The sequence below is a fragment of the Dama dama genome, chromosome X (assembly GCF_033118175.1).
Source record: "Dama dama isolate Ldn47 chromosome X, ASM3311817v1, whole genome shotgun sequence".
NCBI classification, from domain to species: Eukaryota; Metazoa; Chordata; class Mammalia; order Artiodactyla; family Cervidae; genus Dama; species Dama dama.
In genome coordinates, this window is record NC_083714.1 from 85,250,237 (window position 1) to 85,274,671 (window position 24,435).

General features: G+C 34.0%; 1 protein-coding gene across 13 annotated transcripts in view; it reads left to right on the forward strand.

The window, feature by feature from the left end:
* The window catches only part of ATRX (ATRX chromatin remodeler), a 277,372-nt gene that overhangs the window by 95,756 nt on the left and 157,181 nt on the right, over positions 1–24,435 (forward strand). For 8 of the 13 annotated variants that reach the window (XM_061136821.1, XM_061136832.1, XM_061136826.1 and 5 more), the window contains 5 exons: positions 1,918–2,031; positions 6,074–6,183; positions 8,350–8,417; positions 8,721–11,791; positions 15,820–15,892. In XM_061136821.1, the coding sequence (XP_060992804.1) occupies positions 1,918–2,031; positions 6,074–6,183; positions 8,350–8,417; positions 8,721–11,791; positions 15,820–15,892 (3,436 nt within the window). The remainder of the gene's footprint in view (positions 1–1,917; positions 2,032–6,073; positions 6,184–8,349; positions 8,418–8,720; positions 11,792–15,819; positions 15,893–24,435) is intronic. The other 5 variants (XM_061136829.1, XM_061136833.1, XM_061136824.1 and 2 more) reach the window with 5 other exon arrangements.

Sequence of the window (24,435 nt, forward strand, 5' to 3'; positions counted from 1 at the left end):
AGTACTGGACTCTTAAAAATTAACTCATTTAATTCTCAAAGCAATGCTGTAAGGTAGTTATTGTTTCTACTTGTAGAGATGAAGGAACAAATTCAGAGCTCAAGGAACTTTTTCAGCTTTAAATTGAGAAGCTAAGATTTGAACCCAGGTCTGCCTGAATCCAAAGCTAGTGAGTGCTCTTTCCACTCTGCTGCTTTGCTTTCATTTAGAGAAGAATCTTCAGAAAGAAATCTGTTTTTTTTTTTCTGGTGTGTGTGTGGGGGGTGGGTGGGTGTTACCTGTAAATCTTTAGCTTTTTTCAAATGCCAGGGCTTCTCTGAGAGTATATATGTGAAATGGTTGTTGTGAATAAAGGTTTTTTTTGTGTGTGTGGAAATTACTTATATTTACCAGCTTGTAAAAAACTCAATCCCTTGTGCCCTATTTCCCCCCGTTTTTTCAGAGACTCAGAAATTCTTTTAACCTCGGTTAAACCTCACTGCTGACTAACATAGACCTATGTTTCAGGGAAACAGCCCCTGACAACTACCAGGTTTTACAGTTCGCCCTCCATATCCGTGGGTTCTGCCTCTGCAGATTCAACCAACCTCAGATCAGAAATATTTGGGGAAAAAATTCTGGAAAGTTCCAAAAAGCAAAACTTGAGTTTGTCATTTGGCAACTGTTTATATAGGGTTTACATTGTGTTGGGCAGTGTAAGTAATCTAGAGATGACTTAAAGTATACAGAAAGATGTGCATAGGTTATAGGCAAATACTATGATGCTATTTTATATAAAGGACTTGAGCATCCACGGATTTTGGTATCCCAAGGGGTCCTGGAACAAATCCCCCATGGATACTGAGGGATGACTATACTTTCTTAATTGTTGTCAGTAATGCCCAGTTGGGCTTTTCTGGTGGCTCAGTGGTAAAGAATCTGCCTGCTAATGCAGGAGAAGTAGGTTCAATCCCTGGATCGGGAAGATCGCCTGGAGAAGAAGATGGCAACTCACTCCAGTATTCTTGCCTGGGAAATCCTATGGACAGAGGGGCCTGGTGGGCTACAGTCCTTGGGTTCACAAAAGAGTCAGACACGACTTAGCGACTAAACAACAACAGTGCCTAATTACTAAGCCCAGCAATATAGGTAAAGTGAGACCTGGACCCTTTTTACCATGCCTCTGCTTTATTTGCTCTTGAGAGATTAAAATGAAAAACTAGCAACCTCTCTCCTCAGTTCACATGTTTTTAGCTAAGAGAGTACATTCTTTCTAAAAGATTCCATAGGGACCAACAATTGATTTCATTCTGCAATTTATTGTTATAGCACTTGAGCTTAAGCACCTAAGGCAATATTTGTTTAAAACTCTTTAGGGGAAAAAAGAAAACTCTTTAGGGACTTTCAGGGTACTGAAACTTTGACTTAACTATTTAGGAAATGGTACAGAATAGTACAGCAGTAATAGCAGAATATAAAACAACACTTAAGAATATTTTGCTGCCTTTATGGTTTGGCTTATGAGAAGAATAGGATGTCTTTAAAACTTTCTTTTCTGATCCTTTTATTTTTTAAACTGTAGAACTTAGTGTAGATGTTCATAGTCAAAAAAGCTTTTGTGATAGGCAGAATAAAAATTGAGAACTGGGCTAAGGCTTTTTTAACTTTATTCACACATTTCTGTTACAGATCAGTTCATAATACTTCCCCCCCGACACACCATTTTTTATGAACTATATTCCAAGAAGTAATTTGATTGTTGACACCTGGCCCTTTTACTATTTCCCTGTTTTATTTATTCTTGAGAGGTCCTTATATAAATATTGAAAGCTTGAAAGAAACAAAACTATGTTCCAGCAATGTTGGCTTTATCTGGAGTCTTGTACTTCACTTGCACATTTAATATGTGTAATGGTTTTTTAAATGAAATCATTCTAGGTACAGTGATTGTACAACCAGAGCCAGTGCTGAATGAAGACAAAGATGATTTTAAAGGGCCTGAATTTAGAAGCAGAAGTAAAATGAAAACTGAAAATCTCAAAAAACGCGGAGGTAAATACAAGTGAAAATGAAAACATGAGTTTAAATTGCTGTTTATGACCATATTGGAAAATCTGATGTGCTTACTAAAAATACCTCCACTTTTCTGCCCATTGTTTTTTAAAAGCACTACTTAAAAATAACTTCTGTTTCTTTCTGAGCTCTGAAGCAGAAAAGGTTAAACACCATTGATTAAAATACCTTTGCCTTCAGTGGCTATTAAGTTATCTCAAGAAGCTTAGTATTTCCTTCTTACACATGTTAGTTCTGTAATGCCAGAATACCATGTGTTTCCTCTCACCTGAAAGAATTTTAGCTTTGGACAAAGTCTTGCACATGGCCTTCAGATAACTTTATACATATCTAAAACATTGTTTCAGAGAGTGATGGACATCTGCATTAGTGTCACCTCGGGTACTTATATTAAAAATGCAGTTCCCTTGACTCCACTCATGACAATTTAGAATTTCTGGGGATGATGTCAAGACCCTGCTCCAGTTTGTTGTTATGTGTATTAAAGTCAGACATCTGTTGGTCTAAGGATATCAGTGTAGATATGAATAGGAAGGAGAAGGGAACTAGAGCTAGGAACCTTCCCTTCATCTGTCTCAGTCACCTCTTCCTTTGTCTGTCCACCCTCACTTATACACACAACCATTGGCTAGTCATCTGTAGAAAGTGAGCATGAGGAAGATTCGTTTAAAAATTCACTACAGTGAAGTTTGTGTCCTACTTGTTTGTGTGTGAGTTTAAAGTAGTGCCTGTATGTATTTTTGGGCAGATTAACAGAGCCAGAATCCGTTATGGTAGAAAGAATCAATCTCTAAAAGATAGAAATGACACTAAATTTCTAAATAGAAGTGTAATGGAAGCCTGTCTGTTTAATATTTATCATTTTAATTGTGAAATTATAGAGTAGTTCTTATCTTGCTGACATTTTGTGTAGATTTTATTCCAATGCTACGTGATATCTTGGTGGTACCAGTAAAATATATCTGTATTTGCACAATAGTATATTGTATTAGATGTGTGTATAAATACATATATATGTAAATTTTCAGATTCAATTCATTAGGTTTAGAGATCAAGAAAATGTAGTTTAGTCTTCTGTCCACCAGGGGGTGTTCTACCCCTTTCAAGCATAAGGAAGATTTTTTGAGACTAATTCATAGTTGGGAAACTGCCTTTGCAGCAACAGAGCTCACCAAAGCTAAGTAGTAGTCTTTAAAATAAGAGAATCAGCAAGTAGAAGATGATGATAAAGGACCAGCAGTAAGAGTTATATTTTTTCTCATTTCTGATTATGGATCCTCTAGGAAGACAGATAACTAAGTATACTGCATTGTGTCAAAATTAATATTTAGTGGTGTCTTTTGGGGAGGGACTCTGGAGTAGTCAGTGCCTCAGATATGGATAATGGCTAAAAGGAGAATAAAAAAGAGCTACAATTAACGGGGAGGGTGTTTTTAGTGCTAATTTACTATGCTGTTGGTATTTGGTCTGAGCTGATATGTCTCTGGAACTTATTATTGAGTGTTCTGTGTAAGGATGTTTATATTGTGCTTAAGGGAATATGTGTGTTTATAGCCATATGATAGCTAAATCTTTCTTGTTAATTTTTGTCTTAATAATTTGCTACATCTTTAAGCTGTCGGAAATCACACAGGATTTTAACCGTGTTTACCTATATACACATGTATGAATGAACCAGTGATCCGAGGTACTGAACTGTTAGTTAATATTCAAACTTCCTAGGAAAGTTAGTTTTAAAATTGAAGTCTAATTTAGGAAACTGTCAAGAAGGTAAACTTTATACATAAAATAGTCTTATAATGATTTGAAACAAAATTAGACACAAAGATATTGACCATTTAAGGAGCCATTGTTTTTTTAAATACCATAGCTGATTTTGACATCCTTTCCCTAGTTTAGTTGTTAGAAAACATACTTTACACTTAACTTTTCTATATGATAGAATAATTCTCTCCTTAAGATTGATAAAATGTATGAGGTCAGAAATGAAAATGCCTCTTTTCCATGTATATGCTGTATTATAACCATTATGATATTTCATAACTAAAAAAGTAAAACATACATCCATAGAAGCAAGTATGTCTAGTAAAGTACCACCTAACCAGTTTACAATATTTGCTTCAGATCTCACTTAAATAAAGTATTGGTTTATTCCTATTTCCTCTTTCTTTTGCACTTCAGGTTGTGATTATTTGAAGTTTGTGTGCATTTGTGCTGTTTCCATGCATGTTTTTATATTTTTTTTTACCTAATTTTGCTCAAAAAGTATTTGTTTTTCATTTAAAAATATACAAAGTAGTATCCTGTAGATATCCTTTTGCAACAATTTTTATTCAACTTTGATTTTGAAATGTATTCATATCAGTAAATGTATAATCTGGTTTTTTACTTTTCACTGTTCTATAGAATTCAGTTATATAAGTAAATCACTATTCATTTCCTAAATGTGAAATTATTTCTAATTTTTTGTTTTCAAATTTTTCCCAATTGCTAGTTAGTACTGCAATGAATATCCTTTATGATTCCTTATGCACATTTAGGGAAAATTCTCCATTGAATCACCTAGCTTTTTAAAATTCTTGAGTGATATATGTGCAAAAGCATAAAGAAGATGCTTAATAAATATTATCTAACACTGGATGAACATTTATACTCTAGCTTTTCATTACCTTGTCAACTTACATGAATATAATCATTATTTGATATGAAAAAACACACTGTATATTTATTTATGTTTAAAGTACAAAATATATCAATACTCACAATCAAATACTAATGCAGGATGGTATGATTTAAAATAAAATATAAGCAGCTTTATAGAGTGTGGTGGTGCTCTTATACTTTGGTTAACCTTTTTTAACTTCTGCAAGTAAAAATATTTGTGCTAATACTTGGGTCCCTGGTGCTTTGGACCTTAAAACTAAGAATAACACAAAATAGAAAATTAAAAGGTGAGAAATACGTGTGTTGTTTTGTCTTTTTGTTAGGGATAGAGACAATTTTTTTTCCTTTTTTTTTTTTTAAGTCTTATTCCCCTTCCCCCCTTTTTTTTCCTTCAGTGAATGCAGGCATTTTCACTGGCCTCTTTTGAGTCATATTCTACCATCTTATTTGGATAAGAGTTGTTTGCACATCAAGAGTCACCTGTAAAACTTTCAGTGGGTTAGGGATGGGGATGGCTGTCCCTGTTTTTAAAAGATTCTTTGTCTGATTCTAATTTTCAGTTCAGATTGTGAAGCACTGTGCAGAACTAGAGATGAGGGTGAGGCAGAAATTCCCTTTATTCTTGTGTAGGTTATCTTCAATCTGTTTTTCTGCAGAAACTGTGGCATGGGGCTCTGTCAAAATCCAGCCATTCTGAGGTTTTCCTGCCAACATAGATACACTTGCAAATCTTATTTGTCCATATTTGGAAATAGTGGACAGTGCTGATATGGACTTGACAATGGAGTAGATATGGAAAAAAGGCAGGTTAATGGGGATCGTGGATAGTATTGAAGAGACTCTGAGGAGGGAAATTAGTAATATAAAGTTATCAGGTTTTTACATACTTTTGAAAGGATCTATATAGACAATTCCGTTTTGAGAATAAAAATATTATGGCATATCTAACTTAAGTATAGGGTTCCAATAGAATCTATTCCATGTATTTCACTTGCTTCTCCATTCTTTAAGAACTGATGCTGAATTTATTTGTGAAGCAGTAGCAAAATGAAAAGAGCTCTTGACACCTATTTTTAGAACTTGTTTTATGGAATCTCTTCATGTTATATCAAGTTGTTGTGAGAAATAGGGTTTGCATCTGTAAAAGGGAGCGAGTTAGCTCTGTAATTTGTCAAGGTTGTCATGTTTTTAGTAAGTCCATAAAATTATTAACCTTTTTATTTGTGTCCAAAATGTCATTTTCCCAAGGATTATGAAGTATTTAATTTTCAATTTGAATGTTGGGAAATGCTAACTAAAATATATATATTTTTGCATGTGTGTCTATGTGTGAATAATGTTCACTCTTTTCTTCTAGAAGATGGGCTTCATGGGATTGTGAGCTGTACAGCTTGTGGACAACAGGTCAATCATTTTCAAAAAGATTCCATTTATAGACATCCTTCACTGCAAGTACTTATTTGTAAGGTATGTAATGATATGTTGATAATTCCACAAATATTTGAATGCTTAACATGCATTCAATGCTTTTTGATTTTGATGCACGGTGATGAAGATGGAAATGGTTTCTGCCATTGGAGGGCATATACTGTAGTGGGGAAGACAGCCATGAAAGGGCCAATAAGTGCTATGATAGGGGAGATACTATGTACTTTAGGAACACATGAGAAGCCATTGTAATTTGGAGTTGGTATATAATGGAGATGATGCAGCTGATGTCTGAAATATAAATAAGAATTAGCTTGGTAAAGTGGGTTTGGTTCAGTATATTTTAGGCCAGAGGCAACATGATATTCAAAGACTCATAGGTGAGGGACAATGTGGTGTGTTGGAAAACTGCAGAGTATATGTGTGTGCACACATATGTTTTATTTTTTTTCATTTATTTTTATTAGTTGGAGGCTAATTACAGTATTTTAGTGGTTTTTGCCATACATTGACACGAATCAGCCATGGATTTACATGTGTTCCCCATCCCAATCCCCCCTCCCGACTCCCTCCCCATCCCATCCGTCTGGGTCTCCCCAGTGCACCAGCCCCGAGCACTTGTCTCATGCATCCAACCTGGGCTGGTGATCTGTTTCACCCTTGATAGTATACTTGTTTCAATGCTATTCTCTCAGAACATCCTACCCTTGCCTTCTCCCACAGAGTCCAAAAGTCTGTTCTGTACATCTATGTCTCTTTTTCTGTTTTGCATATGGGGTTAGCGTTACCATCTTTTTAAATTCCATATATATGTGTTAGTATACTGTATTGGTGTTTATTTTTCTGGCTTACTTCACTCTGTATAATGGGCTCCAGTTTCATCCATCTCATTAGAACGGATTCAAATGAATTCTTTTTAATGGCTGAGTAATATTCCATTGTGTAAATGTACCACAGCTTCCTTATCCATTTGTCTGCTGATGGGCATCTAGGTTGCTTCCCACACATAACCTTCCCTCTTTACATACCCCAATTACTCAAATCTAAACTCTCCATGTAGAGCAGTGTTTTGACTTAATTTGGAGATCGTATATTTAAAAAATATTTCATATGTATTGAAGATAATTTTAACAGTCTATGTAAACTTTTTTATAAGTAATACCTTGGAATTAATTTTAAATGTCTACTTTATCAAGCATGTCATTTCCCCAACTCATATTACTGCTAAATTAATCCTGTAGTAGTTTGTTTTCCAATAAAATATCTACTTGAATTGTAGGGGCAGACCAGACTTTCCTTAATCAGAGTTCCATTTGTAGATCTTGCATGAATTTTTGATAGATGTAGACCAACTTAAGCTAAATTTTATGCCTCTTAGTAATTTGTGTCCTTCCTTTCTTTGAATTCAGTTCAGTCAGGCTTCTAGTTTTAAACACTGACAGGTGAATTTTGCATCTGTTGGGTTTGTAATGTGCATTCCTTTTTTCTTGTGTATGTGATTTATTTTTTCAAAGGCTAGTCTGTTGAGCCCAGGTCAGCAATCAGTAGTTGTCATCAGTGGTCATGGAACATTCCCTTTTCTTTAGTTCTAGTGAGAAGGAATTTAAAGTCAGTCAGAAAAAAAAAATAAAGTCAGTCAGATTTGGATTTGAATACCAGTTTTGCCTTTGCAATTATATGACTTTTGGAGAATTATTTACATATTAATGAACCAAAGCCTTTTCTCTCAAATTGGGCAGTAATACTGCCTATCTTACACAGTAGGTATTGGAGATTTAAGGATAACATAGGGCAGAAAAGGATACTCTTGCTCAGCTCTACACACAATAGCTGTTTATATATGATGACTATTAAATTAGTATTAAGTAACAACAAATGTAATACATTTTTATGTAGATCCTTGGTAGCTAGCCATATGAGATCAGAAATTTGCTTTACCAAAATCTTCTATCAATTTTTATATAAGGAACAGTGGTACTTGATGATATGGAAGACTGTTTTAATTTCTTGAGCTATTCCTGTGTCTCTAAAGTACTAGTTGGGGTGGCACAGTGTTTTTGCTTTGATTCTCTAAAACACACATACACACACATACATAGATACATTCCCTTTAGTTTTTTAATGACTTAAAAGTGAAGTTTTTCTCCTTTATGAATGTTAAAAATTTTGAATAAATTTTCCCTCTGTCTCTCTCTGTTTTAATAGAATTGCTTTAAATATTACATGAGTGATGATATTAGCCGTGACTCAGATGGAATGGATGAACAGTGTAGGTAGGTAATAAATCAAGATGAACTAAAATTCAGTGTTGTCTACTTTTTGAGGGAAAATTCTTACATAGTCTGTTATTAAATCTTTTCTTTTTTGTGGTATCATCATTGATATCTTTAATGGAAGGTTGTTCTTTTCCACATAGCCCTTGATTTATGTCTTAATTTTCTAACAAAGAAAAAGTAAATGACCTAAATTACTTTGCTATTAAAATTGTTGGCAAGAAATTTTAATTGCTTTAGTACTAAAAATATTTTAAATGAGTTTCATTTTGGAATAATATTTTAATCTTTAAATAATTGCAGATGGTGTGCAGAAGGTGGAAACTTAATTTGTTGTGACTTTTGCCATAATGCCTTCTGTAAGAAGTGCATTCTTCGCAACCTTGGTCGAAAGGAGCTGTCTACAATAATGGATGAAAACAACCAGTGGTATTGCTACATTTGTCACCCAGAGCCTTTGTTGGACTTGGTCACGGCATGTAACAGCGTGTTTGAAAACTTAGAACAGTTGTTGCAACAAAATAAGAAGAAGATAAAAGTTGACAATGAAAAGAATAGTAAAGTATATGATCATGCACCCAGATTTTCTCCAAAGAAAAACAGTCCAAATTGTAATGGAGAAGAAAAGAAGTTAGATGATTCATATTCTGGTTCTGTAACCTACTCTTACTCAGCACTAATTGTGCCCAAGGACATGATTAAGAAGACAAAAAAACTGATTGAGACTACTGCCAACATGAATTCCAGTTACGTTAAGTTTTTGAAGCAGGCAACAGATAATTCAGAAATCAATTCCGCTACAAAGTTACGTCAGCTTAAGGCTTTTAAGTCTGTGTTGGCTGATATCAAGAAAGCTCATCTTGCATTAGAAGAAGATTTGAATTCAGAGATTCAAGCTTTGGATGCTGTAAACAAAGAGAAAAATACCAAAGAGCATAAAGTCATAGATGCTAAGTCTGAAACAAAAGTAAGAAAAGGAGAAAAACCTTGTGTTTTGGAAAGGAAGGATATTTCAAAATCAGAAGGTAAACTGTCAAGAAAGCAGGTAGATAGTGAGCATGTGGGTCAGAGTGTTGCAGTAGAGGAACAAAGAGCACATAAAAATGCCAGTACTGAACATAAGAAATCTGATAAAAAAGAACCTCAGTATGAACCTACTAACACTTCTGAAGACTTAGACATGGATATTGTGTCTGTTCCTTCCTCAGTTCCAGAAGACATTTTTGAGAATCTTGAGACTGCTATGGAAGTTCAGAGTTCAGCAGATTATCAGGGAGATGGCAACAGTGGAACTGAGCAAGAACTGGAGACTTCTGTAAAATTAAATATTACTTCAAAAGACAACAGAGGAGGTATTAAATCAAAAACAACAGCTAAAGTAACAAAAGAATTATATGTTAAACTCACCCCTGTTTCCCTTTCTATTTCCCCAATTAAAGGTGCTGATTGTCAGGAAGTTCCACAAGATAAAGATAGCTATAAAAGTTCTTGTCTGAACCCTAAGCCAGAGAACTGTGAACTTGGACAGGAAAAGAATGATAATGAGCATTTGGCTAAAAGTGAAGTTCCATTACTTTCAGAAGAATCTGATCTTCGAAGATCCCCGCGTGTAAAGACTACACCTTTGAGGCGACAGACAGAAAACAACCGTACAACATCTAATTCAGATGAAGAAAATAATGAAACAGTTAAGGAGCAGCAAAAACTTTCGGTCTCAATGAGAAAAAAGGATAAGCGGAATTCCTCTGACAGTGCTATAGATAATCCTAAACCTAATAAATTGCCTAAATCTAAGCAGTCAGAGATTGTGGATCACATTTCAGATTCTGATGAAATGCTGGCAATCCTCAAAGAGGTGCCCAGTGTGAGTCACAGTTCTTCAGATACTGATATTAATGAACCTCATACAAATAATGAGAAGACTTTTTATTCAAAGATTCAAAGAGGGAAAGATGATAAAAGAAAAAGGAAACGAAAAAGTTCTACTTCTGGCTCAGATTTTGATATTAAGAAAGGTAAATCAGTTAAAAAGGCTATAATTTCTAAAAAGAAACGGCAAAACCAGTCTGAATCTTCTAATTATGACTCAGAATTAGAAAAAGAGATAAAGAGTATGAGTAAAATTGGGACTGCCAGAACAACCAAGAAAAGAGTTCCAAATAAAGAAGATTATGATTCTTCTGAAGATGAAAAACACAGCAAAAAAGGAATGGATGATCAAGGTCATAAAAGTTTGAGGACTGCACAGGAAGGATCATCTGATGATGCTGAAAGGAAACAAGAGAGAGAGAATTTCTCTTCAGCAGAAGGCACAGTTGATAAAGACAAGACCATCATGGAATTGAGAGATCGCCTCTCTAAGAAGCAGCAGCCCAGTGTTTCCTCAGAGAGCGCTGATAAGCTTTGTTCTGGGAAAGAGGAGAGTTTTAATTCTCCAGAAGATAAAATGGTTGCTGAATCTAAAGGAAAGAGTAAGCACCAGCGAACCAGAATGTGTAAGAAAATACTGGGTGGCTTATGTGATGTTGCTGAGAAGTTCTCAGAGAAAGAACAGAGTGATGAATCCTCTGAAGATGATAACGAGCAGAGCAAAAAGGCAATTGAAGAAAAAGAAAAGAAAACTGCAGACTTGAATAAAAAAGTAATTAAGATGGAGCAAGAGTATGAATCATCATCTGATAGTACTGAGAAATTACCTGAGGGAGAAGAAATTTGTCACTTTCCTAAAAGCGTAAAACAAAATAAGAGCTCAGCTGATGGGGAAAAGAAATGCAAAAAAATAAAAGATAAAGCTTCTAAAAAGAAGGGTGAATTACCTGATAATTCTGAGAAGTTACCAGGGAAAAGAGAAGGTTGTGACTCTTCAGAAGATAAGAGGAGTAAGAATGGAACATCCAGTAGAGAGAAGAAAAGGTTCAACTTGCCTGAAAAGAGTTCGAGGAAGAGACAGGATTGTTCATCATCTGATACTGAAAAATATTCCATGAAAGAAGATGGTTGTGATTTTTCTGATAAGAGACCAAAAAGAATAGAATTAAGGGAAAGAAGGAATTTAAATTCAAACAGAAATAGCAAGGAAGTACAAAGTGGCTCATCATCTTCTGATGTTGAGGAAAGTTCTGAAGATAATAAAAACCTGAAGAAACAAAGAGCTTCAGCTAAAAAGAAGGGAGGCAGTATGAAGGAGAAAATGAGAAACTCCCTGAGAACAAGCACTAAAAGAAAGCAGGCTGACATTACTTCCTCATCTTCTTCTGATATAGGAGATGATGATCAGAAATCTGTAGGTGAGGGGAGCAGTGATGAGCAGAAAATTAAGCCTGTGACTGAAAATTTAGTGCTGTCGTCACATACTGGATTTTGTCAATCTTCAGGTATGGGAAAATAAATAGAAAATTTATACTTTTTCCCTGTTGAATAACTACATTGTTTATTTTCTCTGTAGTCAGTCAAATGCAAGGTTACTTATTCTGTAGGAAAACACCATTTAAAAATTCTTTAGAGATTTTCTAGAACCTCTTTCTCCAATTTTTTTTGTCACCATTGGGAGGTATTTGAAACATTATTAGTGTTCTGTGTCATGTATACCAAATTTGTTGGGTAAATTTCTTTATTAATGTTTAATGCTTTTCTTTGGGGTAATGAAAAGTAATTTATGAAGGAAAATCAGACTGTTGATAGTAGTTCAGTAGACATTTACTCATGTAATGGAGATGAGTGCTTGTTATGAGTATGACATGTTATGTGAAAGTTTTAATTGCTTTGCCATGCATCTGACTTTTGTTTATTTTTTAAATTTAATTGGAGGCTAATTACTTTACAATATTGTGGTGGTTTTTGCCATACATTCACATGAATCAGCCCTGACTTTTATTTTATTTATTTATTTTTTTAGCCCTGACTTTTAAATTGGGCATGTTAACTTTGTGTCTATGAAATCCTCTGAAAAATTTAAATTTACTTTATTGAAACCCATTGCTGATGCTCATCATTTTTTTCTAATAACATGAACAGATGTTTCCACTTTTAACATTAACAAAATAGAAAAAGAAAAAAAATCCAGAAAGTAGATGGATTACTCTACCCTGATGAGATAGAGCACTAGGACAGTAAGGGTGTGGGTCAGTGATACCCCCTCAAAAACTTAAAAATATTTATCATTATGGCAGTTCTTAAAAAAATAGTTGTATAATAAATGTATACTTGTTGCTCATATTGTCTTTTTTTTAAGACAGTAAAACCTGTCAGTTAACCAAGGACACTTAAAATTTATTTAAAAATTTTTGTAAAGGAGATTGCACTTACTATTGTGTCCCCAGCAGAACTTAGGAACATTTACATGTAAGAGGAATAAGCAGTTCAGATTAGATATTGCTGCCAAGTAAACTTTGGTACCACCTTACAGAATTTTAAATTTTGAGAACTTCTTAGATTTTTGAATTGCATATAAGATTGTGAACTTGTATTCAAAACATAATATAATAGTTGCTTTGATATCAATTCAATGTTTTGGTTATCAGGTTAGTCGAAAAAACTCTTATTAGGATTAGAATGTGAGAATAATAAATTGTGGTTAGTTACATAGAGTATTCTCATTTGCAAATTCTAGACTGTTGGACTAATCAAACTTTGTAAAGTTGGTTTCCATGACAGAACAGCTTCCTTAGTGAAATCCGCATGTTTGATTTCAGATACTAATTTTCATCTCCCCAAATCTCACTCGACACATATGAGGGTTTCTAAGAGAATTATAATTCTCATGCTTAGAACTGTTAATAGCTATTTTAATAAGTAATATATGTTGATTAGCTCTTAATAAGAGATGGCAACATATGGCTACTACTCCAGAGGGTTCATTTCCCTTTTCTCATGTTTATATCCAGAAAAGCCTTGAGAATTCTGCACCTCAGGCAAGATGCCAGTTTCGCAACTGTTTGGTGGCATAAACTTTGTTGTTCAAATTTTCTTCACTCTGGGTATTTCTTGGACTGATTTTACTTTTAGATGTAAAAAAGGAGGATAAATTTGCTAGGGAATGAACTCATCTAACAATTGGACTTTTGTCAACTATACTTCAATAAAAAATTAAATAAAAATTGGACTTTATTGATAGAAATATAGTCAGAAAACAATATTCAAGGAATTGCAAATAAGCACTATGTTAAAAGCACTGATTTCCAGGAGAAGTTTGGGTGTGAGTCAATGATAAGTGGCATTCCTTAAGAATATGCATGCTTGTATACAAAGCATGCTATATTTATCTGTTCTCCTAATATATCCAACTTAATTCAGGTGACAATTTTTATGAGCTCTTAAAAAGCCTCCCCTGCTCCCATGAATTTAGAGGATTCCAATTTATTCAGCAATAGTTGGGGATCGATTACAGCATACAACATTTTCTAGTTGGTCTTGGGAATGCATGACTAACCATGATAAGGAACATGGTCCTAGGAGATTGCAGTCCAATGAGCAAGATAGACATAGATAAGTCATTATTAAAAAAAAAAGAATACCAGGAGAAAGATGTAAAACTAAAATGAGTCTGTGATAAATAGTAGGTGAGCCAGTTATCCAAGTATTGGAGGAAGACTTAAAAGAACAGGTAGTATTTGAACTCATATTTGAAGAATGGGTCAAATTTTCAAAGATGTGGTAAGGAGGAACAGCAGTAATATCACTAGTAATATTTAATTTGAGGATTGACCTGTTTGAATGAAGTATTTATTGTCAGTTTGCTAAGGTTAATTGGGAGATTTACTTTTGCCTTTCTACAGTTAGCATATTTCTATCCTGAACCTGTAGGTGTCTGTGTTCCTTGTGAATTTTTTTCTTCAACATTTTCTCCCAGTATTTTTTAGTAAAAAATGTTAAATATACAGAAGAGTTTCTACTATTAACATTGTACTATATTTGCTTTATCACATACTTTAATTTATATATCCTATCTATCCATCAATGAACCTAACTTTTGCCCCCTGTTTTATTTATTTTGGAATAATTATAAATTCACAGGAAGTTGCAAGAAAGTGTACAGGAGGTCTTGGATGTCTTTCATTAATTTCCCTCCAGTGGTATCAATCTTTCATAATTATAGTACAGTGTCATAACCAGGAAACTGATGATTTATTCAGATTTCATCAGTTTTACATGCATTCCTTAATTTGTGTGTATGTGTGGTTTGTGTGTGTGTGTAAGTATAGTTCTGTGCAAAATTTGTATCATGTAGCTTTATAGCTACCACAACAACCAGTATATTGAACTGTTTCATTACCACAAGGTTCTCTTGTGCGACCCCTATGCACACTTCCTTGCATATCCCTATTCTTAACCTGTGGCAACTGTTAATCTGATTTCCATCTCTGTAATTCTGTTATTTTGAGATGGAATCATGAAGTGTATAAGCTTTTGAAATTGTCTTTCTTCACTCAGTGTAATTAATGCCCTTGAAATCTTTGATGCGTTTGAAAAGAAATGGTAGAAATTAGCATAATTCTCCCTGATTACTTCAGCATATATAGTGTTAACTAGGGTACAATGTTTGTTTTTGAGGCAAAATTTACATACAATGAAATGTACAAATTTTTTTAATCTCTTTATGCTGCTGCTAAGTCGCTTCAGTCATGTCCAACTCTGTGCGACCCCATAGACGGCAGCCCTCCAGGCTCCTCTGTCCCTGGGATTCTCCAGGCAAGAATACTGGAGTGGGTTGCCATTTCCTTCTCCAATGCATGCATGCATGCTAAGGCGCTTCAGTCGTGTCTGACTCTGTGCGACCCCGTGGACAGCAACCCACTAGACTCCTCTGTCCACGGGATTCTTCAGGCAAGAATACTGGAGTGGGTTGCCACTTCCTTCTCCTAATCACTTTATAGTTTTAATCAAAAGATAGAAATGTTACTTTTTGTAAGGAAATAAGTTTTACTGTACTTTAATATATCTCTAGGTGATTTTATTCGTGAATACCATATAAATTCAAATATATTTTACAGTTACTTGGTATCACCAATTATTGGTAGCATTTTAAAAAAATTCTTCAATGTTACAGAAAAAGTTAGACATCTGTTAACTTTAAACAGGTCAGTACAAAGCCTACTTTAGTGAGAAACTTATGCTAATATGATGGTGAATGATAAAATGTTTGTTACCAGGAAGGATGAGTTTTAAAATTCTTGTGCTGTGGGAAGAAACTTTGAAATATATAAGATCCAACTATTTATTATTTTGCTGCTGACACTTCTTAAATTCCCCATTGTACTTTCTTTATAAATTCTTTTTATTCATGTTTTGGATCGCAGAGTGTAGTTTAGGACTCACTAGTTATTTTAAAATTTTTGACTTTCAGTTTTATTTTACATGGTTTTACTTATGTAGATAATTTTAAGTACACTTTTGTTCCTTCAAGGAGACGAAGCCTTATCTAAATCAGTGCCTGTCACAGTGGATGATGACGATGATGACAATGATCCTGAAAATAGGTATGATTCCATCTGTAAGATTTCAAAAAGATTATAACACACCCTAGGCATGGGCACAAAGGGCAGCATCGGAATTGCAAGCAGGTTGTACAAACCAGGAGTGCCAGCTAGCTTTAGAAATACTCAGTCTTCCTCCAAGTTTCAAAGAAAGGCCAGAAAATGGGCTAAAACTCAGAAACCTTAAGAGAAAATAAATACTAGCTAGGGTGTGTTATAAATACAGCACTGTCAATTTTTATGTCTCATGTAAACTGTGATAAGTTTTTGAGAATATTTTAATTTTGACAGATTATTTTTTAGTGAAAGTAAATCATGTCTCAAAAATTGGTGACAACAGAAATCTCTATCCTCAATATTTGATTGTTGTTTTAAATTGCCATCCAATGTGGTGATCCTATTCATTAAAACCTGTTCAAAGTGGAAAAAAGGAGACTGCTCAGATGTTTAAGATTAAGAAATTGCTTTAAAAATAAGTATCTATTTGCACAGTGTCTAGACTGATTTAGATTTTAACAGTTTTTCAAATAAAATAGAAGTAGTTTGATAGTGTTAACATTAATAATACTTAAAGAATAGGTTTAAATGTGAACATTGTAGTCTGTACAGATTGACTTAACTAAGGGATAGCTGGGAGAAGGAAAAAAAATAAAGTTACACCCATATCCTAGTAATGAGGAATAAAGAGAAGATATTCAAAAATTTATGTTTTTATATTACTTTTTAAACCCTTACTGAACTAGAAGATCCCCCACACTCATAATCTTCACCATGGAGACAATGTGGTGTAATGGATGGAATTTTGGAATAATGGGCATAAGAATATCTGACTTCTAGTTCTGACTTTTCTGTGTGATCTTGGGCGAGTGATTTAACTACTCTTTGCCAAAATTTTCTGTTCTCTAAAATGAAAAGATTGGATGAAATGTTCTCTGATTAATTCTGGCACCAAAAATCTATGATAGGCTTGAGATTTTACTACAGAGTACTGTATTAATCACCCATTTATTCCTAATAGTAAGCTCTAATAACTAAGAAAACATGAAGATAAACATGAACTTTTGTGTCATAATTTTGTAAGGAATTAACTGAGTTATTAAATGCTTTGGGGCCAGCTGTCACTATCGTTCTGTTACGTCTTGCTGATGCTGATAAGTTTTTCTGTTTCAAAGATCAGCTTTCTCCTAATTAATAGGACAGCATTTTTATTAAGGTGAATGAACAAAAATTTTTATTCTGTAGTTTTGAATAGAGCTTCAGTTCAGTAGCTCAGTGGTGTCTGACTCTTTGCAACCCCATGAACCGCAGTACTCCAGGCCTCCCTTGTCCATCACCGACTCCCGGAGTCCACCCAAACCCGTGTCCATTGAGTTGGTGATTCCATCCAACCTTCTCATCCTTTGTCATCCCCTTCTTTTCCTGCCACAATCTTTCCCAGCATCAGGGTCTTTCCGAATGAGTCCACTCTTCGCATGAGGTGGCCAAAGTATTGGAGTTTCAGCTTCAACATCAGTCCTTCCAATGAACACTCAGGACTGATCTCCTTTAGAATGGACTGGTTGGATCTCCTTGCAGTCCAAGGGATTCTCAAGAGTCTTCTCCAACACCACAGTTCAAAAGCATCAATTCTTCGGTGCTCAGCTTTTTATAGTCCAACTCTCACATCCATACATGACTACTGGAAAAACGATAGCCTTGACTAGACGGACCTTTGTTGACAAAGTAATGTCTGTGCTTTTTAATATGCTGTCTAAGTTGGTCATAACTTTCCTACAAAGGAGTAAGCGTCTTTTAATTTCCTGGCTGCAATCACCATCTGCAGTGATTTTGGAGCCCAAAAAAATAAAGTCAGCCACTGTTTCCCCATCTATTTGCCATGAAGTGATGGGACCGGATGCTATGATCTTAGTTTTCTGAATGTTGAGCTTTTTTTTTTTTATTAGTTGGAGGCTAATTACTTCACAACATTTCAGTGGGTTTTGTCATACATTGATATGAATCAGCCATAGAGTTACACGTATTCCCCATCCTGATCCCCCCTCCCGCCTCCCTCTCCACCCGATTCCTCTGGGTCTTCCCAGTGCACTGGGCCCGAGCACTTGTCTCATGCATCCCACCTGGGCTGGTGATCTGTTTCACCATAGATAATATACATGCTGTTCTTTCGAAACATCCCACCCTCACCTTCTCCCACAGAGTTCAAAAGTCTGTTCTGTACTTCTGTGTCTCTTTTTCTGTTTTGCATATAGGGTTATCGTTACCATCTTTCTAAATTCCATATATATGTGTTAGTATGCTGTAATGTTCTTTATCTTTCTGGCTTACTTCACTCTGTATAATGGGCTCCAGTTTCATCCATCTCATTAGAACTGATTCAAATGAATTCTTTTTAACTGAGTAATATTCCATGTTGAGCTTTAAGCCAACTTTTTCACTCTCCTCTTTCACTTTCATCAAGAGGCTCTTTAGTTCTTCTTCACTTTCTGCCATAAGGGTGGTGTCATCTGCATATCTGAGATTATTGATATTTCTCCCAGAAATCTTGATTCCAGCTTGTGCTTCTTCCGGCCCAACGTTTCTCATGATGTACTCTGCATGTAAGTTAAATAAGCAGGGTGACAATATATAGCCTTGACGTACTCCTTTTCCTATTTGGAACCAGTCTGTTGTCCCATGTCCAGTTCTAACTGTTGCTTCCTGACCTGCATACAGGTTTCTCAAGAGGCAGATCAGGTGGTCTGGTATTCCCATCTCTTTCAGAATTTTCCACAGTTTATTGTGATCCACACAGTCAAAGGCTTTGGCATAGTCAATAAAGGAGAAATAGATGTTTTTCTGGAAGTCTCTTGCTTTTTCGATGATCCAGCGGATGTTGGCAATTTGATATCTTGATCCTCTGCCTTTTCTAAAACCAGCTTGAACATCTGGAAGTTCATGGTTCATGTATTGCTGAAGGCTGGCTTGGAGAATTTTGAGCATTACTTTGCTAGTGTGTGAGATGAGTGCAATTGTGCGATAGTTTGAGCATTCTTTGGCATTGCCTTTTTTGGGATTGGAATGAAAACTGACCTTTTCCAGTCCTGTGGCCACTGCTGAGTTTTCCAAATGTGCTGGCATATTGAGTGCAGCACTTTCACAGCATCATCTTTCAGGATTTTAAATGGCTCAACTGGAATTCCATCACGTCTACTAGCTTTGTTCTAATGGAGCTTAGTCACAGATAAACTCAGGTGCTATTACCTGCTTATCTTTTGATTAAGCATATATATCCAGATTTTTTTCAAATTTCATTAAATTTTATGTTACAGGTATTTAATTTTTTTTCTTTTAACATGCTTTAATTCCTCTTCATTTATTTGTTTTCTTGTAAATTATATGGCCTCAAATGTTATTGAAAGGCTAATAATGCTTAAAACATTCTATATCCTAATTTACTTATGGTTTATGAACCTTAATTTCATATTTAACCACCAAATAAGTGTCGTTAAGGTGCAATAATTTTTTGTTGTAGAGTTTGTGAAAATATAAGTATAATTTTTATCTTTTAAGTTACTTGATCATATCTCTCTGTAACTGGCAGGTATCTTATTGAAAGACATCTTTACTTCCATCTTTTATTTGTGATTAAAAAAGTGCAACCATGTTGAGTACTTTTCAGAAAAGTTTTATTTTGAGCATATTTTTCTTTATATCCAGTTTAATGTGCTTTTGTAAAATATGCCATTAATAGCTTGTTTCACATCCAGTATACCAAAGAGGTATGTAATACCCATGGGTTATCTAATGATGGGGATACAGTACCTTTTTGAATTATTTTAGTATAGCTAATGTACTTGAGCATATTTAAATATGCATTAAGCAACTTTTAAAACGTTGTTTTCAGATCATGATAAAGTCTTGGAGTTATTTTTTACCTTTTACATTTTTGAGTAGGATATATTTTAGTAGACAGCATATTGTAATGATGTATAAATTTGAACACAATTGTGTATAAATTTCATATGCTTTGCCTTTTTAGCTGTATTGTAACACATTTTCATTGTTGATATTTATGGACAGGTAAATAGTGTATTAATGCAAATGGTTAATTATTTGGATGCAATAAATATCTGTAAAACTTTTTTCTTGTTCAAGCATTTAATTTTAATTATAATCCCTCTTTTCATTAGAGTTGAAAGAATTTGTTAGAACCAAGATATGCAAGCTACTTTATAGTCAACAAAGTTTTGATATTTCTGAAATTGCGGAAGTGAATACTTTATCATTCTTAAAACATATGTTCTTATATATAACATACAGATTTCATTTCATTTATCTTTTTTGTTTTAAAGTTACAGTAGCTTTTGAGGTAATTTAAAGAACTTAGTCATGTCCTGAATATTTTAGTAGGTGTGAATAAATAAGTTTGTTATTTTAGCATGCTACTTTGTAGTATCATTCGTATTTGAAAGTAAATGTATGCTATTGTGAGATAGAATTGTCTAACTTGTAAAATAATATCTATTTAATTCCATTTAGTAAACAATGATAAAAATTACAGGTTGAGCAGCAGTTTAACTTTTTTTTTTTTTATTATTTTATTTTATTTTATTTTTTTTTATTAGTTGGAGGCTAATTACTTCACAACATTTCAGTGGGTTTTGTCATACATTGATATGAATCAGCCATGGATTTACACGTATTCCCCATCCCGATCCCCGCTCCCACCTCCCTCTCCACCCGATTCCTCTGGGTCTTCCCAGTGCACCAGGCCGGAGAACTTGTCTCGTGCATCCCACCTGGGCTGGTGATCTGTTTCACCATAGATAGTATACATGCTGTTCTTTTGAAATATCCCACCCTCACCTTCTCCCACAGAGTTCAAAAGTCTGTTCTGTATTTCTGTGTCTCTTTTTCCGTTTTGTATATAGGGTTATCGTTGCCATCTTTCTAAATTCCATATATATGTGTTAGTATGCTGTAATGTTCTTTATCTTTCTGGCTTACTTCACTCTGTATAATGGGCTCCAGTTTCATCCATCTCATTAGAACTGATTCAAATGAATTCTTTTTAATGGCTGAGTAATATTCCATGGTGTATATGTACCACAGCTTCCTTATCCATTCATCTGCTGATGGGCATCTAGGTTGCTTCCATGTCCTGGCTATTATAAACAGTGCTGCGATGAACATTGGGGTGCACGTGTCTCTTTCAGATCTGGTTTCCTCAGTGTGTATGCCCAGAAGTGGGATTGCTGGGTCATATGGCAGTTCTATTTCCAGTTTTTTAAGAAATCTCCACACTGTTTTCCATGGCGGCTGTACTAGTTTGCATTCCCACCAACAGTGTAATAGGGTTCCCTTTTCTCCACACCCTCTCCAGCATTTATTGCTTGTAGACTTTTGGATAGCAGCCATCCTGACTGGCGTGTAATGGTACCTCATTGTGGTTTTGATTTGCATTTCTCTAATAATGAGTGATGTTGAGCATCTTTTCATGTGTTTGTTAGCCATCTGTATGTCTTCTTTGGAGAAATGTCTGTTTAGTTCTTTGGCCCATTTTTTGATTGGGTCACTTATTAGCAATTTAACTTTTATAATATTTGTTTCAGCTTTCTAGAAAAAATATAAATAGACTAACTATATTTTGAATTTTGTATAACAGAATTTACTTCAGATTTTATAACTTAGACTTTATATACTTTTGAAAGGGAAAATGATGTCTGTTTGTCAGATTATTTAAATTATACACGAATTTAAAGTTATTTATTTGAACGTGCCATTATGTTAATGTTGCCTTTCAAATATCTGTTATGTTTTAAGTTGATTCTTTCATTAAAAGGATATTTAATGTTGTTTATTTTAATACCTGCACTGTGGATTAGCCTCAGTCATAACATAGTAGTGTATTTAAGTTCAGTAGTGATGGTGTTGAGGATTATTAAATCGGGCTTTTCTTTAGAGGTTGCATGTTAAACTATCACCGAAGAATCCATTCCCCTCCAAAAGAATTATTTTCAGAATATTTACTTGTATTTTTTACAAGGTGTGGAAAACATTTAAAACTAAACTTTTAAAGGAAAAAAACTAGATTGTCAGAATTTTTCCTAAATCCACATTTTTTAAAATCCCAACTTTGCTTAAAATTGGGGCTTTTTATATGTATATCCTCTGCTGCCACCCATATATATGCCACACATATGTATATATATACATAAATATATATATATTTATAGTTGAAAAATGCTTAGTTACGTCGACTAATACTGCATAGTTTTTCTCATAATTTCTGTCTCAGTGGGGCTAATTTTTTTCATAGAAGCAAAATTTGATGAGGAGATTGCTTAAAGAAATTGCCCATTGTTAATAGAATTTCTGCTTTATTATTGTGGGACTACGCTGTAGCCTTAGATTTTCTAGTTGTTATATCATTTGGTACTACTTTGCTTTTCAGACTGGAAAACATACAAAAGATTATTTTTTTTCCCTGCTTGCTTGGTGTATTCTGTTGATGCAGGCTCTGTGCTATTAATCAAGCATATTTTTGGAAGTGATTAATGATTCCTGGATGTTTTTCATGCTAATAAAGATATTTGATGATTGTTTACTTAGTTTCAGCAAAGATTATTGACTTGAATATATGTCAAGTCCCTTCGGCATATGACTTTGGTTTCCATTTTAAGCACGTTTACAAATGTTCATCTTCTGTATAAGTCTTTAGCTGTTCTCTACAAATTTGCTTAATCTGGAATAATTTTTTTCTATGAATTTTTTTTCATAGTGTTCCTATTTGATTAGCAAGATTGCTTTAGTTTTCATTGAGCTTTAAAAACAAAGATAGGTTTTAAATGAGTATTTTACTTGTTTCATGTTTGAATAAGGGTTTTAAATATCTGGCAATTTTAAGGCAGTTTTTTTTCAATTTGCTTTGTCTTTCCAGTGCAGGTAAGTATTGTAAGTCAAGTATAATACAGGTGGTCTAGCCACTAGATAGAATCTACCTGAGATATAAACATTATGTTCAGTCTTTTTTTCCTATTTTCTATTGTTTGGTGATATTGGGACTTTAAGAAAATGAGAAAAAGCTCTCATCCCCACTCCCCAAAAAAGAGAGAGTTTGAATTTTCTAGGGTGAGCACAGAAGGTTCATTTTTATGACTATATAGTCTTTGGATTTTGAAAATAAAATTAAGGCAAATTCTTTGTTTTTACTTTTCAAGTATTGAATATAAAAAATTGAACTAGTTCTTTAGTATGATCAAATTTCCTAAATTAATATCCATGTTAATAAATTTCTTATTAAAATTTTCTCTAAAATTTTACCTTTCCACATTTTTATATAAAATCAGGGAATACACATTTTGTAATTTGAGCCCATGTATAAACTATTAATAAACTTTGAGTTCTTAATTTCATACAGCTTTTATTTTTCTACTCCTAAGATTTTTTTTAAAAAGTTATTTGATACTAATTTTAAGTAAACGGTGATGTTTTTCATTAAGTGCAAACATTATAGAACATGTGACTAAAATATTTCAAGCTGTTGTTTAGCTTTTTGGTTATTTAGTGACTTCATCATTATTTCACAAATAGCACTCTCTTTAGGTATAGATCATTATGCCTTGGTTATATTTTTTTTCATAGAAAGGGTCATATCAAGGTACTGGGTTGGTCAAAAAGTTCATTCAGGTTTAACCCAGTATCACTTTTGGAGCCTTCTCTGGTTGTCCAGTGATTAGGACTCTGCTTCAACTGCAGTGGGGTTGGATTTGATCCAAGCCTAGCCAAGTGGCCAAAAAATATATATATATATACTAATTTTGAACCAGAGTTTAAAAAGAATACCAATACAGATTTTGAAGATGAGGAATTCCTTTGTAGTTCTATGAAATGTTATCTTTTATTCTCATCCCGAAGTATATAATATTTGTTAAAACAAGGCATCCCTCCATATGAGAGGGATATGTGTTCCTCACCCTGTTCTCACAAAAAAATTTTATTGTGAGAAATTTTATTTATTCAACATTTTTTGACTGTAGTCATTGGAATTGTTTTATAGATCAACCTTTTATATATGGTGTGTTGTTTTAGTATTGCATTTACTTAAACAGTTGTTTTTTATCTCTAAAACTATAATCTTATTCAGAATTCTCTGTTTTAACTATTCTATTGTGATATTATGCACAGAATGTAAAAAAAATTAAATAATTTGTCACCTTTGTGTATGGATCCACAGTATTTTTGCCTTCTAAAAATGTGGTTTCATTTAGCAATTTTCTTCAACCCTATTTTCAGAATCTTTTGAAAGATAAGACATAGATTGTTGGGGATATCTGAAATGGTCTATCAATATTTTAAAGATAGTGCATACTAGATGAAAGATGTTTACAACTCTTTTTTTAAAAATCTTTAAAAATGAAAGCTTGAATTCTTTCACATCTAAATATATAATCTTAAAATCAGTGAAATACAGATATCTTTAAAAATGTGACTTTAGTATATTGCCCTAAGCACTCATTAATTAGTGCAGTAGTAATGAATGAGTAGAGAATATAGGACTAACATAG